The 18,099-nt window shown below is 36.0% G+C and overlaps 1 protein-coding gene across 23 annotated transcripts in view; it reads left to right on the top strand.

Moving 5' to 3' along the window:
- The window catches only part of PLEKHA5 (pleckstrin homology domain containing A5), a 166,081-nt gene that overhangs the window by 98,207 nt on the left and 49,775 nt on the right, over nt 1-18,099 (top strand). For all 23 annotated transcript variants that reach the window (XR_004308039.1, XR_004308041.1, XM_032445971.1 and 20 more), the window contains 5 exons: nt 588-692; nt 3,372-3,444; nt 7,198-7,298; nt 8,228-8,343; nt 16,283-16,750. Coding sequence is in view for 21 of the 23 variants with exons in the window: in XM_032445971.1 (XP_032301862.1) it covers nt 588-692; nt 3,372-3,444; nt 7,198-7,298; nt 8,228-8,343; nt 16,283-16,750 (863 nt within the window). In the remaining 2 variants the exon portion in view is untranslated. The remainder of the gene's footprint in view (nt 1-587; nt 693-3,371; nt 3,445-7,197; nt 7,299-8,227; nt 8,344-16,282; nt 16,751-18,099) is intronic.

Below are 18,099 nucleotides of genomic sequence, written 5' to 3' on the forward strand. Positions count from 1 at the left end.
GCAAGCAGATAAAATACTGAATATTTAAACCATCCAAGAGATTTATAGCAAGAAGGTCCTTAAAGGAGAAGAAAGAATTTCAGAAAGTTACTGCATGCACGTGGGAGACTCAAGAAAAAGCCTTTGAAAACTATGTCCTGTTGAAATCTTATCATGTTTCATTCATTAAGTCCTTGTTAGAAGCAGGAAAGATTAGAATTTTCTTGTCCAGGTGTTGTAAGTTTTTTGTAGTTGCAGTTCTGTTAGAAGGAACTGAGAGTACACCTTGCTAGATTTGCTACCAGCCTAATAAGAAGATGAGGTCGGTATTTGTTTTTTCTTCTTTGAATAAATAAATAAAAACTGTAAGCATTTGTCTTGGGATTTGTCTTTAAACTTTCTGCAAAGGGGAAGAAAAAAATGCTGAATCCAGCAGAACCATTGTGATTATGTATCTATAAAAGGAATACAATTTATGTTCTGCATTCCTCTAGAGAGATGTGTAAAAAGATTTAGAGAAAAAACAAAAATAAAACCATGAAAATGCATTATGATTTTTCTATAGATATTGATATGATGTTTTCTTTAACCTGTTCAATTCAATTTAGACATCGCGATCGTCAAAGAAGGTTCATAATTTTGGGAAGAGATCAAACTCAATAAAGAGAAATCCTAATGCACCAGTTGTCAGACGTGGCTGGCTCTACAAACAGGTAATTTTCCCCTAATTATCTTTGTTGTGGTTTTTTTGTTGGTTGGGTGGGCTTTTTTGTGTGTGGCTTATATTATATACAAAACCCAATCATTTGGAAGTAAACTAATCTGATGCATTTGAATTTTTCTATTTAGTAGCAGCACACCCAACCTACTGAAGATTTTCTAGTCAGCAATACCAGACCACTTGCATTTTTCTTGCCCTGAAAGAGATAGCAAAACAAACTCAGTCGTATTTGGTATATGTTTTTTAAATCCACTAAGAACCTGTTTAGAACTTTGCATTTAACCTCTACTGACGCACACTGTATATATAATTTTGAATATACATAATCGTTTACTGTCCCTTATAGAATAGAATGACCCTGGTAGCTTCCTGCATGCTGTTGATGAGTCAGTTTTAAAAATCTACTGCTAAACAGATAGAAACTTTTATAGGAGCAGAATTTTTTAGTAGTAAGTGTACGTTAGGTGTAGATTTTTCTGTGTTTAGATACTCTTGTGGTCTCTATGTTCCATTTTATAGAGTCAATTTCAGTGTAGTGTTTTCCTGGTGAAGAAAGAGTAGCTATAGTTTAAGAACACGGAGTTGTTAAGGTTGAAGTGATCTCTTCAGTCCCATTGTGTGATGGTGCATAGTTACTCCTAATCAGATGCAGGGCTTTGCATTTTCCAGTGTTGAATCTTCATGAGATTCTTCTCCTGTCTGCTGAGGTCTCACTGAATGGCAGCAAAACCATCTGGTTTATCAGGCACTCTGCACAGTTTTACCATCTGCAAACTTGCTGTGTGTGTACTCTGTTCCAGCATCTAGGTCATTAATGAAGAAGTTAAAATGTGTTGGCCACAGTGTAAACTCCTGGGGTACCTCAATAGTAACTGGCCTCACCAGCTGCTGATGACTGCCATGTGGGCCCAGCATTTCAGTCAGCATTCTGTCCACTTCATTGTCTATATGCGTACCATCGGACAGGATTTGAATGTAGGATGGTTTAAATGCTGAAGTGTTAGACTGTGTTTTGTAAGAAATGGTTGCTATATGCTTCCATGTTGTTAATTGAAAGATAACTTACTCATGAATTTTAGTATAGATATTGTCTTAAAAAATCTACAGGCTCAAAAATTTACATTAAAATTCGGTGTTGACTTCTGATTGTAATATAATAACTTTGTTAGAATATTCATACACTCACAGAGAACAGTAAGTTTTGTTTTATCCAGGGTGTGCTATGGGTGTGTTATCGCATTGAATATAATGCTAATTTTGTGTGATTCTTCTACTAATTATGATATAGTCATAATAACAAGGGGAAAAAACAGTTTGTAAGTTACTGATACAGAAGGGATTTACTCTTAAGTAGGAAAAAAAATCAAAGTATGGGAACCACATACTCATTTTATATACTCTTCTTCTATGAGTGAGGAAGGTAGAAAGATCATTCCTGGAATGGGTCGTTTTGGGTAGAATTATGCATGCGCCCATGTAGAGACCTGTTGGTGTTTTTCAGTGATGGAAGTAATCCAATGTTGTGTAACAGCTTCTTTTGCAAGTCCATCTGAGGGCTTGAGGTAATCCTTTATACTGAAGAAGTTTGAGAATTTTCAAATCATAAGCTTGATTTTTATGGCTGGTGTCCTTAGGGCCAGGGTTCCCATGTTCTAATCCGCTACCGAGTTAGTGACCTTGTCAGTGAGGGGAGGAAGCCAGGCTGCCCGCTTTGTGTCTGCCTTTCCAGCTGTGAAATAGGAGCTGACTGCTATGGACAGTGCTTCCAGACTTCATTAGTGTTTGTTAAGTCACTTTGAAATCCTTGGAAGAAAGAGGCTATAAAACATTTAGTTATTCTATCTATGAAAATGTTTGTAGCAAATGATTATTTATTAACTTTTTCTGAATAATGTTGCATAGCTAATGCTTGCTTTAATCTTTCTTTTCCATCCTTCATCTTCTCCCACCCCAAAAGCAGTGCCTTGAGTTTGAAATAAGAGGCTAAAAATAATGCTAAAAATTTCTTGAGTATAGGCGAAGTTCTGGGTTTCATTATTGATTCCTTCTTGGTTGTCATAAAACCTATTCACCAAAAGAATATTGATAATTCACACGTTCCGTTCTTCTTGGAGAAGATTAGCATATTTATTAAATCTAATTCTGCTAGGATATGTGTGCATGCTGCAGTGCTTTAGCTTATTTACACTGCAGTAGTGACAATCTTTCGTTCTGAGTTGTGGTATAAATGGGTTATAAACATAAATGAAAATGGAATTGCTTTAGGAATAAACTTTGTTGGAAAGAAATTTGCTCTAGATACATGAATAGTAGTAGAAGATGAAGTTTAATACATGGTTTCAGAAAACAAAGGATGGCTTTTTAAGTACTCTAATTACTCTTGCATTTTAAAATAAAATAAAAAAGGTTTAGATCTACTCTTTAGTGTAGATTGTGGTTTCTAGCACTCAGAGATAATGGGCTCTCCTTTCATCCATTCTCTTATGTTAGCATCAGGCTCCCTGGCGTTATCATCATGATTTGCATTGTCAGCTCTGCAGTGAGAAGTCAAAGATCCTTAAAATAAGACTTAGCTAAGTAAATGAACAACACACCACTCCAGATTTGTGGTACCCAGTTTACTTTGTGAGCTGTTTACTGTTTACCAATGTGATTGCTTTTATTAATACAGGACAGTACTGGAATGAAGTTATGGAAGAAGCGGTGGTTTGTTCTCTCAGATCTGTGCCTCTTCTATTACAGAGGTAGGTTCCATTCAGGAAAGGCTTGCCTGCCAATTCTACTGCTTGTAGCAGGATTTTAACATGCTACTCAAATGTAGAAAAAAGAAGCTGCTACTTGACTTAATGGATCAAATAGTTGTATAGCTGCCAATATCCAGGCCTGTTAACTTTTATCTTTTCCTTTCTTAATTAGCAATTTCACGTAATTGCTTCCTGCCTGTCAGGTTATGCTCAAAGGGCAAACCCATTCACAGCCACCTTTTTAATATGTTCGTATTATGGGTTTTAGTTTTCTCACTGCTTCTGTTGTTAGGAAGTAAATATGCCAAGTTAAATCTGATTTGTCATGCAAATTAATTAACTGAAATTGGGATATGAAAGGAATAGTGGAGAAGGGCCAAAACTTTGCCTTTGGAATGATATAGAGGATATATATATATATATGTATATTATATATGCCTTTTGGGAATCTAATCAGTGCTCATGAATACTTACAAAGTGAAATTTGGTCAAGTTCCACGTGAGTAGAAGTCTCTACTGTATTTGGAACAAAGTAGAAATCAATTAGTACCTTTATGTAGCTACATCAATGTATTTTACAGGGAAAAATTAGCTGCTTGCAATTTGAGTCTGAGCATATGTATGTTAGAAAATACCATCATTACAGATTATGTTAACTGTACAGCTCCTGAGAGGATAAATAAATAGGACTTGTGCACATGGAAATGCATTCAGTTCTGAAATTAGGTGTACACTGATAATAGTTTAAAGGAGGCTGAGAGCAAAGAGGAGCGTAAAGCATAGCAGAATAGAGGAAAATGAACAATAAAGGCCATCTGCAGCCTTGTGGAGGGTGAAATTTTCAGCTTATGAGGATACTTTTGAATTGGTAGTAAGTAGTGTTGATGCTAATAACCCTGAAAGCAGTGACTGATGAAATTGAAATGCTTTTCCATTAAGTGCAGCATGTTTCTGCGCAAAACAAGACAAATAGGTCATGCAATATAAAAGCTCATTCTTTACAATCATTTTGGTTAACAAATTATGAATTACTGAAATATAATCATTAGGCTTTATTTCTTTATCCAAAAAGTATATGTTGGTGGATAAACAGTTGTGCAGAAAAAATTAAGCTGTAATTTCAGTCATGGAGGCATCAATTGTGCTGCAATTACACTGCATTTAACCAAGTGGTCATTAAGTACTCCGTGCTTTCTTATGGGGCTTTCTGATTTTAAACAAGTCCCCAAGCTTTCTCTTGTAAAAGCTCTAAAGAAAGAGCTGATTTGCCACTTGTGGAGAACAGATTAAATTGACTTAAAGTATTGCAAATCAAAGATTGGAAAAATCTCAACAATAAATAAAGTAAATCCAAGCAGCTCTGTAATCTGTTTCCTTTTCTACATTCTAATGTGCCACATAAGCTGAAATACAAGCAGTCTAGTTCATGAGATAAACTTAACTTTTAGCTATCACTCTTACTAGAAAGCAGTTAAAGCTTATAAACTCACTAAACACAGTGAGTCTTAAAAGTTTTCAAAATAGCTATGAATATTATAAAAAGAATAGACACTTTAGACCCTGTGCTTATAAGTTCTTATATTAAAAGACAAAAGTGGAAAGGAGGGGAGCATTCCTAGTCTCCAATCAGGATTCTTGGTTGCCTGATTGTAGTTACTGGTTTGTTGGGATTTTTTACGTTCTGTTAGTAAATCTTACTGAAGTTTTACCATTCTGTTACAGTGTTAGCAGCTAATGCTTGGATTTAATTTGTAGATGAAAAATGATTTCATTGTACTTTTCCAGTGCTTAGAGAATGTTGTTTTTCTGTTTCACCGGAGGATAAAAGACTGCTTGCTCTGGTATCAGGAGGTTATTGTTTCAACAAATAAAAGACCTTTGAACTGAACAGAAGATCTGCTATTTTTGCCCTGAATTATTCATGCACAGCGTACAAGTAAAGATCGGTTTGGGGCAGTATAACATGTAGATAAAAGCTGTTCTGATGGGAAACAGATTTAAAAAATCCAGAAATGCAATGTAGGAGTATGTTTTAGCGAAGTCCAAAGTCCTCCTTTGCTTAATGCTTTTATGAGACGCTATTGGGTGTAACACGGTAATAAACAAGTTCAAGTGTAATCTAACAGCAGAAGAAAATATTTCCCCCCCACCCACCCACCCCAAGATTGGTCCAAATAAAGTGGAAAAGCCCAACTTTGCCACACGTTCTGGCAGGGGAAAAAAAACCAGCAAAATTCCTTTGTGTGTGTCTAGTTTGGAGGGAGTAGAATGGTATTAGGCGTGAATATGAGTAGACAGTTGAGTGCCTGAAAGTAGAACTAAATCCTTGCATTTCATCTTTATCTTTTAATCAAAATGTTTTTATACTAAGTTCTTCAGTTAAAAATCTAAGACAGCATAATATTTTATATGTAACGTCTCGTGTAATGCAAGTATATCTGGGTAAGGCTTTTCCTTTATAACTCCAGTGAAAGATGCAGCTTTTCAGTGTTTAGTGAGTAGGTGAGATTTTCAAATCCATGTTTGAATCCACATTCCTTTCTAGCTGTTTACATATATTTTTCTGTACATCTTTTAATTGTAACAGCATTAATTTTATATGTTTGTACCAACTTAAAATATCAGTTTTTCATCTGAGTTTCATAGATATATAACATTTGCAGTGGACAGTGTCTTCAGTTAGGAGAAGCTTTATCAGATGATCTCCAAAGATACGGGATGTGAATTGCAGTTCTATGTCTGAAATACAATTAAGATTGACTTTGTGAATTGCATCCAATTATGCCTTTATCAAGGCATAATTGGATTTGAGAGCCAGTTGTGGTTTCCAATTAAAATGTCAATTTATTATTTACAAGTCATATTCTTTAAATTGTATATAAAACAAGGTTTAGTGAAAAGATTGTTTTTGTTTGTTTTGCAAATGATCTGACATGTATTTATTTGTACAAATAGAACATAATTGAGTGTAAAATGTTCAGGGAAATTATAACCATTTCCTGGCTTTGTATGCCCAGTATCAGTACTTCTGACCAGAAGAACGTGTCGATTTTTTTACTGAGCAGACCATAGATTTCAGGTATTGCTCCTGCCACCAAGTTAGAGGTTTAGCTTCCTTCTCCTTTTCACTTTTGAAGTCTTATGCAGGTCCTCCCTGGGCAGCCCTTTTCAGTGTCTGACCACTCTTTTGGAAAATGTATTTTTCTTAATATCCAACCTGAATCCCCTCTGGCTCAACTTGAGGCCATTCCATCTAGTAATATCACTAGTTACATGGGAGAAGAGGCCAATTCCCACCTCACAACAATGTCCTTTCAGGGAATTACAGAAAGCAATGAAGTCTCCCCTGAGCCTCCTCTTCTCCAGATTGAACAATCCCAGTTTCCTCAGACGTTCCCCATAAGACTTGTGCTCCAGACCCCTCATCAGCTTCATTGCCCTTCTCTGGACATACTCCAGGGCCTCAGTGTCTTTCCTGTAGTGAGAGGCCCAAAACTGAACACACTACTTGAAGTGTGGCCTCGGCAAGACTGAGTATAGGGGTACAATTATCTCCTTGCTCCTGCTGGCTCCTCCTGGCTTCTGATACCTTGTTGGCTTCATGGGCACACTGCTGGCTCATGTTCAGCTGAACCAATAAGCTTCTTGTTACTGTCCATGTGTTGTTAAATTGAGACTTTCAGTTAAGTGTCTGAATATGAGTCAAGCATCAAAATACTTTTGTTTCTCTAATCAAAGAGTATTTATTCGCAGATGAGAAGGAAGAAGGAATACTAGGTAGTATACTTCTACCTAGTTTTCAGATATCTGTGCTTTCTCCTGAGGACCATATTAACCGGAAATATGCCTTTAAAGTAAGAAAACCAACTTTTTGTTTTATTTTATGTCTGAAAGCACAATAATTTAGTGATCAGAACTCATTTTACTGAGCTGTTATAAAATTAATAAATAAGGATTTACAAACAGCTTCTGAGATTGATTTTTGCATAATATGGTAGCAGAGGATTCAAGTTTTTAGTCTGATTTAAATACAGACATAGTTACCAGAGTATGAAAATGGATAAATATCACATATTACATTTATTTTTAGTTCACTGCTCTCAAATGCTGCTGGGTGAGTTAGAATTGTAAACTGCATCCATAGCTAAGCTTAAACTCACTAATGAAAAGTTTTGTACTTATTTAGATACAATTTATCCTTATATATAAATAAAAATGATGTTTAATTATCAATTAAATCACAATTATGAATCACTTTTAGGAGCGTTTAACAGCTAATCTTTAATTATTATATAAATAACTCTACTAAGTATTCTCTCCTGGCTTTTTTGTGTTTTATGAGCTCCTTTTGGTTCTTCGTTTGGCCTGCTAAGCAGCACATCTTTTATTTTATGTGGTAAGTACAGACTAAAATTTACTGTATCATTAAGATGGCAAAAAAAATCTATGCCAGTCTTATTTGCATTAATTAACTATATTCATTTATATTAATTAATAATTGATATTATTTTTAATAGAAGAAATTATTGTAAGGGCCTTTTATTAGATGTGTTAATGAAGGAACAGCTATGACTGAATATTGCAGGCCGTTATTTTGAAAATACAAATACAATGAAGAAGAAACATAACACTGAAATATTTCTTCTGATATTTTTTCTGATAGTATAATTTTCAGAAATGTTATTATTAAGAAATCAGAATATTTATACAGTAAGATAATTTGCCTCTTTTCTTTTACAGAATCTTCTATTTTTATTGCAATGACCATGTCATTTCCAATCAGGCAGCTCATCCAAACATGAGGACATATTATTTCTGCACAGATACGGGAAAGGAAATGGAGTTGTGGATGAAAGCCATGACAGATGCAGCACTTGTGCAGACAGAGCCTGTGAAAAGGTAATTTAGATTCATAAAACAGTGGAATTGTATACATTTTTCTCCTGTTTAATTTGACTTATTTAAATGCAGAGCACACCTTTAAAAGAGAACGTAAATCAACTGAGGTGATTCCTCTTTCTGTCAAAGAATTCCTACTAATTTAACAGTTTTGGATAAAAGTTTGCAGATTTTTATGAATACAGATGCCATGAGTGTAAGAGGCCAGAGGGGAAAAAAACTGACCAGTTCCTTCAGCCTATGGCATCAGAGAAAGTACCATTAATGGCAAGTGCTGTGCAGGCATGTTTGATTTACTGTGTCTTCCTCACTGAAGAACAATAGAATCATCAAAGAATCATAGAATGACCTGGGTTGAAAAGGACCACAATGATCATCTAGTCTCAACCCCCCTGCTATGTGCAGGGTTGCCAGCCACCTTACCAGGCTGCCCAGAGCTACATCCAGCCTGGCCTTGAATGCCTCCAGGGATGGGGCATCCACAGTCTCTGTGGGCAACCTGTTCCAGTGTGAACATTTTTCACCTTCTGAGTGAAAAATTTCCTCCCAGTATTTAACCTAAGCCTCCCCTGTCTCAGTTTAAAATCATTCCCCCTTGTCCTACCACCATTCACCCTCATAAACAGTTGTACCCCCTCCTTTTTATACACTCCACTTCAAGTACTTGAAGGCCACAATGAGGTTTCCCCAGAGCCTTCTGTGATATCTTAACTGGTGGTAGTCTTTGTCTTATACCTGTTTGAAGTATGAAATTCACAGTTGTAGCTTCTGGTGAAATGAAGAAGTTGCATTGATGGATCTGCACATTCCTGCTCATCATGCTGTTATTAAAATTATATTTGCCTATTCTGGAGACTTATCTTTTCTGAGTCCATGTGTTGATAACAAAAAGTGAGTCATCACTGGAAGCCAAGTGCTCTCAGAGACTGAGTATTATCTATCTGCCCAGTAAAAATTGTTTCCTCTCTGATTGTGGTCCCTTGGGCCAGCTTCGTGACATCTGTAATGGAAACCTAATCAATAGAAAATGTAAAAGCTCTTCTTTATTGATGGCACAGAAATTGTTGCTGATGGCTGCTCTCACTTGATTTACTTCTGCACTCCCTTAGGTCCTGCTATGCTGGAGCTAAATGAGTGACAGCAATCCTGAGAAATCTAAGTATAAAAATAAATAAAATCCCATAGAAATAGGCACCAAAGAAAGAAAAGGTTACCATTTTTGTTTGAGCACATTACATTTGTCAAAGTAGATGCAGTCTTTCTAAATTTTTCCTCAATTTGGTAAATTGTTGCTGTTAAATTGTGCCATTTCTGCGTTCTGTATTCTGATATGCTAAGCATAACATGGAAAGCAGAATGATTAGACACTTGTAATCCTAGAAGTTATAATGTTTTGTGACCTTCTCTGTCAAACGTCCTGGAACTTGTACTCAAATCTATCTGTGGGACATTCAGACAGTTAAATTAAACAAGAAACACTTCCAAATTGGCACCTGTGCAGTGTTCTAGTAACAAATTTTAATCAACAGTTTGAAACCTTAGCTGTCTAATATCTTTTAAATAATTAGATAGTAAATGAAGTATTTCATTCTTAGCATCGGACAGCATAGTGTAATAGATTAACAGAAAAATGTTCTCTACACTTAGGGAAAAACAGTACATCAGTCTGTCAGCTATCATGTCTATTTTCCACAAATTACAGAAAATAAAAGATTTCAGCTTGTATAAATGAAGTAGGGATAAACATGTTTTGTTCTGTGTCCTGTAACCCACCATTTCCTGGATGATGTGAGGGAAAGGATAAGCAGAGAGGGATAACAGCATGAATAGGCTGATGCTTTTTTTGATAACATTTTTACCTTTTAAGTTCTTGATTGAGAACTTTTCAAAAGCAATTGCACTTAAAGTAATGAGCATACCTTGACCAAATGTTTCCTTTAAACTAGTCTATAATAAATTAAATTTAAAACTTAATGTTGGCTTGCATTGTAAGCGCATTGCAGATAGCTGGTGATAGCTTATAGACAGAAAAATGATTAAACCAAATTAGACCCACTTCACTTCAAAGAAAAATCTGATCCTGAATCTATAAACATCGTAGGAAGAGTAATATTGACATTTGTCACTCTCAATCTTTCTAAACTAATGAAGGGACCTTCATTTGGTTTGTGCAGTACTCTAAGACTGAACATTTGGAAACATATTTTTATAGTTAAAAAAAAAAAAAAAAAAATTGGAAAAAAGTATGATTCTGAAAGAACCTCCTTCACAAGTGTCTTCATAGTCTATCACAGAATCACAGAATGACCCGGGTTGTAAGGATCCCTCAAGGATCATGTAGTTCCAACCCCTGCCTGGCAGGGCCACCAAACATACACCTTTACTAGATCAGGTTGCCAGGGCCCCGTCCAACCTGGCCTTGAACGCCTCAAGGACGGGGCTCTCCTGTGATAGCCAACGTTGTACAAAGCATATTTAGCAAATTAAAGAGTACTACAGTATGCTCTACAGTATGATTTGTGATACTGGTTTTAACATAAGGAACAAATGAAATTAAAATGTTGATGTAAACATTCACTCTTTTATTCGATTTATCGCTGTAGCTGTACAGTCACGCTTGCTGCCTCAGAGCCTATCAAGACACGCAGTAAGCTTGCCCTGACAGTTGGTCCAGCTTTGTGAGATAGTTGTTCTCTCTAGGCTGTGGTTCCGTGATTGCTTTAGCATGACTGATGTGCAGCCCATGGCAGTTAAGGATATTCCAGCTTCCCTAAATGTTTGGTCATGCTCCAGTCCCCTCCTTACAGCTGCAGTGCCTATTCCAACACTGATGTCTGCCCGTTTCAAATGCATGACAGTGTACAGGCAAACAGTGGGGATTCCCAGTATAGCTGAGCTTATCTATTGCTTTTCATCCAGCTACACACTCCTGCTATCTGCCTTGCATTGCTTCAGTTGCTTATCTTAGTCCTTGGTGAATCACAGTGGCACACGCTGAAATAGTAGAAAAACACTTGACAGCAAAATCAGTAGTTTCCTGCCTGGTTATCTAGATGAATGGGCTTACAGACAGACAAAACAAGTGTTAGAAACAGGAAAAGCAAGTCTGTAATACTACCCTGTTGTTTTAACTCTGGCAAAATAAAACAAAACAAGAAATTTGATCTCTTGTAAAAGTTTGTTAGTGATACACTTCAAGACCATTGAAATCCCTGAAACTTTCATGTCCGTTAACTACAATAAGGATAAAAATCTCCCTGACATCTGTTTCTTAAGAGTCCATGTTGTAGCTATCAAACCAATTCTTAAAATGGACCATGTAGCAGGATGTGATCTTATCCAGAAGAAATACTTCCCTGTAAGAGTCTGTAAAGAATTAAGTATGGAATTACCTCATCTTTAAGTAACCTGGAGTCTGGCATGCACATAGGTTTAAGAATGAATTATTTGAGTTGAATCAAAAATTCAGGCATTGTCTTTGGCTCTCCATTCTATCTTCTCTAGACGTTCTAGTGTGAGACTGAATGCAGTTTTCTAACAGACTAAGTTGCTTAAAATTCACCAGGTCTGGGATTATTAGAAACTTAGACTGTAACCCAACTGAGCCACTTTTCTGTTCTGGTTAATGTAAATTATCCACTAATAAATCAGATTTTTTACAATACCGTTCTTTTAATCTAAAAATTAGCGGACTTCCTTAAACTTCTTATGGTATGATCCCAATAGTCAGTCAAGTTTAAATAACTAGAAAGCTGGAATATGTTTTGATATTTTGAGCAAGAGAGTTCCTTAGAGAGAAAAAAAAGATAAAAGAGACATTTGAAATGATGTGTGGGTTATTTTTGTCAGATTTTCCATCAAATATTCTTACTTTCCAAATATAGTGAACCGTGTAATACAGAAATGAGATGCTGAGGTGAGAAAAGTAGAATGATTTCTTTTAGAACTGTTTAGCAGCTTGAAGTTGAAGAGCTCCCTTCTGATGTGTAATTGCAGGAAAGGACAAACAGTCATTGCTCCTATTTTCTTAACTATAATTACTCCTTCCTGAATGTTTTTGTTTTTATTTTACCTAGGTAGTAAATTCAAATTTTATAATATACTGAGGAACTTACCAAAATCATAACAAGAATTATTGTAATTAGCAAGGAACTGCCTAAGCTTATCACCCCAAAGATGATCTCAAATAACCTGTCTGGATTAGCAAAACATTTTACTCATTCTTTATCATATCACTGCAGACCACAGTCAACTTGTGTCTGTAGTACTGCTTGCTTGTGTTTGTGGATATTAATATCCATCCACGTATCCACTAGCCAGGATTCTTTCCCAAATGCTTATTTCTCTACACTTCATCATTTGAGCATGATTTTCCTGCACTCTCACTGTTAACTGTGTGTGCTGGAGCCCTTGTATCTTCCACTTGAGCGCGGCAGCGTGTACTAAGAGAAGATTATTCTCATCTTCTGTAGTTACTCTCCCTGAACAGCATAAGCTAAGCTGCTAAAAAAGCACTTGTTAGCATAACAGCATCCACAGCGGGGGCTTACTGACAGTGCTGGGTTTGAAAAACATTACTCTTTCTTTTCAAATGCCTCTAGCTGTCTTAGGGCAGTCCTCCTGTTTGTCTGATAATTGACTACGTAACCTCCTCATCTGTTTTAGAATTTTCATTTGTTTATAATATTTGCTCATGTAAGCTGAAAATAGTATTTTTCCTCATAGAACCATTCCCTACATATTATTCGTTTTGTAGTAGAAATCTATAAATCACATACAGTATGAAACGTGTATTTGATGCTCATTCTCTTTTGCCTTCTTCCTCTTCCATCCTCAAAACATACCCCACAAGCCTTGATGAAAACCTTTGAGAGCCACATACAAACATGGAGAGAAATAAATATGGATTTCTATTTCCTACATTTGCATACAAGTTTCTGATGTTTCTTGCTTGCTTGTAACCACTAGTATTGAAAGAGATCTCTTGCTCGTGCTATGTTGTCTGATCTGATGCACAGTGTTAAAGGCAAGCCCCAAAGTCTGTTCTTATCAATTTGAATATCACACCATGAGAAGGATCATCAGAAAAAAATGTCAAATAGAAATGCTTGGCTCTGCTGCATATAACCATAGCAACAAACTATTAAAAAAAACTATTACATGGTTTTTATTTTTATTTTTCAATTAACATCCTCAGAGGAAAGTAGTAGTATGATAATGTGAGTAGAACACTGTGCTAAGGCTTGGTTTCTGTGTCCATCTGATGAATGTCCTTAGAAATGCCACTCTGCATCACTTTACATCACGTAAAATGACAACTACCTCCTTTCTGCAAAGCACCCTGAGGGAGAATGATGTAAGCTGTTACGTAAGGGGATACCTGGTGGCATTATGGTAGTATTAAGACATGCTGCATACAATATAGCCTGTGTTTAGGGCTGTTTCCAAAGGAGTGATTTACTTGCAAAGTCTTGATCTGGCTGAAAGATGAAATTTTAATGCCTTTTTTGACTTGATAATTGTGGGAAATAGCATTTTTAATTCTTGGGAAATTCCTTTAGCTTGTGGTAAAACATTAGGTCATGGAGTTTTGAGGTGAGGGGATGAGGTGATCTGCTTCTTCATGTAACCTGAAGTAGGAACCCAGTCAGAAATGTTGGGTCTTGGGATACCCTGGAGTCTTGGGGAAAAAAAGCAAACTCACCCTCACTTTTGAAGTGAGATGAGCATAGTAGTTCTTTGCTGATAATTGGAAATTATAAGAAATGTGATGTGGATATAGCAATTCTAACATGCGTCCTCCCTTTCTGTGTAGGAACTAGTTCTACGTTAAGATTTATTTTCTCTACAATCTATCACTAGAAGATATTTTAGCATTTACTTTCTGCTATCAGAAAGCACGAGATGCATCTAACATTTGTATTTAATAGTAATGTACGAGAAAAAAGCTGTTTTAAAGTAATGATGTAAGTAACTGGAGATATACATTTTAGATTTTTTGATACAAATATTTTCATTTGTAATAAATATGATGTTTCTGTGCTTCAGTGTCAGCAGCTCAGGTGTAATTGTGGGAAGAAAGAAAAAGGACCACTTAGAGCTCCTTACGTACATTTTTTTACTTTAATAGTGAATGACATTGGGATAATCACCTCTGTGTGAGAAAAAGGCGGGGGAAATATCATGCCTCTTACTCACTCATGAAGTATCACAGAAATGAAATGCACACAAAATACATATATATTTCTTATAAGCTCGAATACAAGGTACAGCACACATTGATGTTGTGCTGTTGTTTGAAGTGGCATACTTATAAAATAACTTCTTGATCCCCTTCACATTACTGAGTATTCGTAGCAAAGACTTAATGTGGCTCTGGGCAGCCTGGTCTGGTGGCTGGCGACCCTGCACACAGCAGGGAGATTGAAAGTAGATGATCTTTAAGGGCCTTTCCAACCCAAGCCATTCTTTGATAATTATATCATAGACTGATAATGGAAAGTACATGTAAAGATAAGCACCCAACTTTATTAATTGTGGATAATGTTTTATAAGGACATTACATTCTTCCATCCTTTATATATTTAGTGGAGTTGAAGCCAGCTGATAGTTGGCTTCTTGGGAATTCATGGCTTAAACAACATGCCAGTGAAGTGTAGACTTGTTATACATTTTGGCCTGATGTTCAAGACTGGGTAAGCAAAAATGTTTACTGTTATGAGTATAGTTACTTAGAAGCAGATCACTTTTCAGACTAGTGGTCTTGTGCTCTTGGACGTTTATATATGTGATGGTCTTTCTACACACAGGTCAGGCACTTGAACGGGACACAACTGAAAAGATAAATAATGGTTTCCTCCCCAAAAGGATGCAAAAAAACTGGAAAGAAGAGCTTGACATCATCTTAAAATGAAATGTTATTCTTTGTTTGGTTTTATAGAGAGATATAATCTTAAAACAAATGCTTCCTCCCATTCCCAAAAATGCTAACCAAAACATTTCAGCTTTTTTTGTCCTTTTTTTTTGTTTTTTTTTTCTTTCTAGAAAGTCATGCTAAAAACTATCACTGTCTGAGCTGGATGTTCAGATAATGTCCCAGTGATGAAAAAGATACGGCTTCTTGATATTCTGAAATTTTGAAAGGAAAATGGCTGATTGAACCATATGCATTCTTTACATGCATAAGTACTGTAAAGCAGTGAAAATGTCATTATCTCTGTGGTACAGTTTCCTTAGTCAGCAGCTATCTTCCCTCCTAAACTTAGGGAAGCCACAGTTATTTCCCATAAAACATATGATGTCTGAAGAGATATCATACCAGAGAAACCTAATTCATGCCAGGGACTATGAATATTTGTTTTCTTAAAAGGATCTCGCTATATGTTAAATCCAGCATATGGTGAATTACAAGCTATTCAGCAGTGTAGTCTGATACCATTTTTAAAGATAGCTTCTAAATAGTGTGAATTTTTGGGCTGTTGATTTCTAGAAGCCTTGGCTTTTGGAGAACTACTTATTACTTTCACTGTTTAAATGTCCAGCCCTCTGGGAACCAAACATCTGCTTTTTCAGCATCTGGCTTTTTTTGCTCTTGCTTAGTGCACGTTTTATCAGGTGGGTTAACACAAAGCTTTTTTTAAAAAAAATGTCCTACCTTACAAATGTTTTTAAAATATCAAAGAAAGAGAAGCATGGAGAGTGTGGGGAAAGAAGGAGAGAGAAAGATTTAGAAGCTGTCACTGATAAATGAGAAAATATGTCCTGTTTTTTTCTCTTGAATATAGTAGTTTAAGATGTCTGGATGATGACCATTGAAATTAACCTGATAACCAGGAAAGAGATTCTATTATTATTATTATTATTATTATTATTATTATTATTATTATTATTATTATTATTATTATTAATGAATGTTTTCTTGATGTATATTCCTTTCTAGAGTTGAGAAGTTCACCACTGAAAATACACCACCGCGAGAGGCCAATAATATTTCAAACCATCGGGTGCTAATTAAGCCAGAGGCACAAAACAATCAGAAAAACAGAGAAGTGAACAAAAATGAAGAGAAGAAGGCTTTGGAAGCTGAAAAATATGGATTCCAGAAAGTTGGGCAAGATAAACCATTAACAAAAATTAACAGTGTGAAGCTAAATCCTTTGGGATCGGAATACAGGACTCTGCCCATAACCACAGTTCAGGCTGGACACTTCAGACCAGTTCATTTAAATGGAGCTGAGAATAAAGCTGTTGGTGTTGTCCTGGCAGATACTGGAGATGGAGGTCAGCACAATGCAATTCAGTCACATATGGAGTCTGAACGAGTTATGCAGAGAACTAATTCAATGCTGCAGTTGGAACAGTGGATTAAAATACAGAGAGGAAAAGGGCAAGAGGAGGAAGCAAGAGGGTAAGTAATTTATTTTTTTTTTAACTAGACTTTCCTCCAAATAGTACTTAGTCGTGTATCCTGGCTGCTTGCCTTTAATTTTCCCTCCCTGTCATGTAAATATTCTTATTGAGAACAATATTAAGTATTATGCGCTGTTCTCTGTAAGAAGTGCCTGGATGCCTACTCAGAACACATTTAAAATTCACCTTTTATTAACGATGAATGATTATTAATAAGCTATTAAGAAATGGTCAGAAAATCCTTTGGGGTGTTAGAATTAACTCTATCCTAGCAGAGAGAATGTGACATCAATCATAAAAATTACTTTTCCATCGTAAAATCTATCTTGTAAGTGCCCTGTCCTTTATGTTTTGTATGACCAAATTCTAACAATATTTATCTAAAATGCTTCAAAAATATTCCAGTCAGTTTTAAAACTTAAACTATAATAAAGAGAGAGAGAGAAGCTTTACCTAAGAGTAAATCAGAGTAATCCAACTCACTTGATGCTTAAAGCTTCTTTTTCTTGTGAAATTAAACATCTCCCAGTTCTAACATTGAGCTCAGGTGCATATTCTTGAAGCTTTGAAGTTGCACGTGAATGATTGACAATATTGAATCTTGTGCTGGTAGCAGTTACTCTTTCTGGCACTGTTTCCAGGCTGCCCTACAGACAAGCAGCTCTAGCAGTAAAATGTTTGAAAAATAATCATAAATATAGCATAGGATTAGAAATAATGAGGTGATATTAGCAGAGATGCTTTGAAGAACTGAACGATAGGAACTTCACATGTAGATAGATAGCAGAGCTAATGATAAAGCTGAATGCAGAAGATCTGTTTTCCCAGAATGTGAAATTATAGTTGGAGAATTCTTAAGTTTTTGCAGAACAGCAAAAATGTGCACTAGTTTGTCTTACACATGCCAAAACTGGTTGAAAGCTTCCCCACTGCCTTTACTTTTTCATTAAATATAATTAGGAATAGTTAATGTGTTTTTTCATGAAGTGCTCATTGTAAGTAGTTTGCTCAAGCTTGAGTCTGCACTACAGAGAGTGAGCTGAACAACCTGCCATTTGTTTTATTGTGGATGCTTGCTTACTGAGAACTGAGAAAGTTCCTTGTTGCAATTAGATTTTTTAAATTGCACTGTAAAACTTGCATCCAAACGGTAGAAATTTGAAGAGCTGTGAGCAAGCCCAAAACCCAAACACTGATTTCATTGTAGTGGGAAGCACTATTAAGAATATTCTCTAATTAACAGTAATTTGTTATTGATGATAGAGAGGCTGCTTTAAGGGAAGTACTGATGGCACAAGCACGCTTTGAGCTGCAACTCTGTAGAAAGCTAACAAGCTTTAACAAGTC

The sequence above is a fragment of the Coturnix japonica genome, chromosome 1, assembly GCF_001577835.2.
Source record: "Coturnix japonica isolate 7356 chromosome 1, Coturnix japonica 2.1, whole genome shotgun sequence".
Lineage (NCBI taxonomy): Eukaryota > Metazoa > Chordata > Aves > Galliformes > Phasianidae > Coturnix > Coturnix japonica.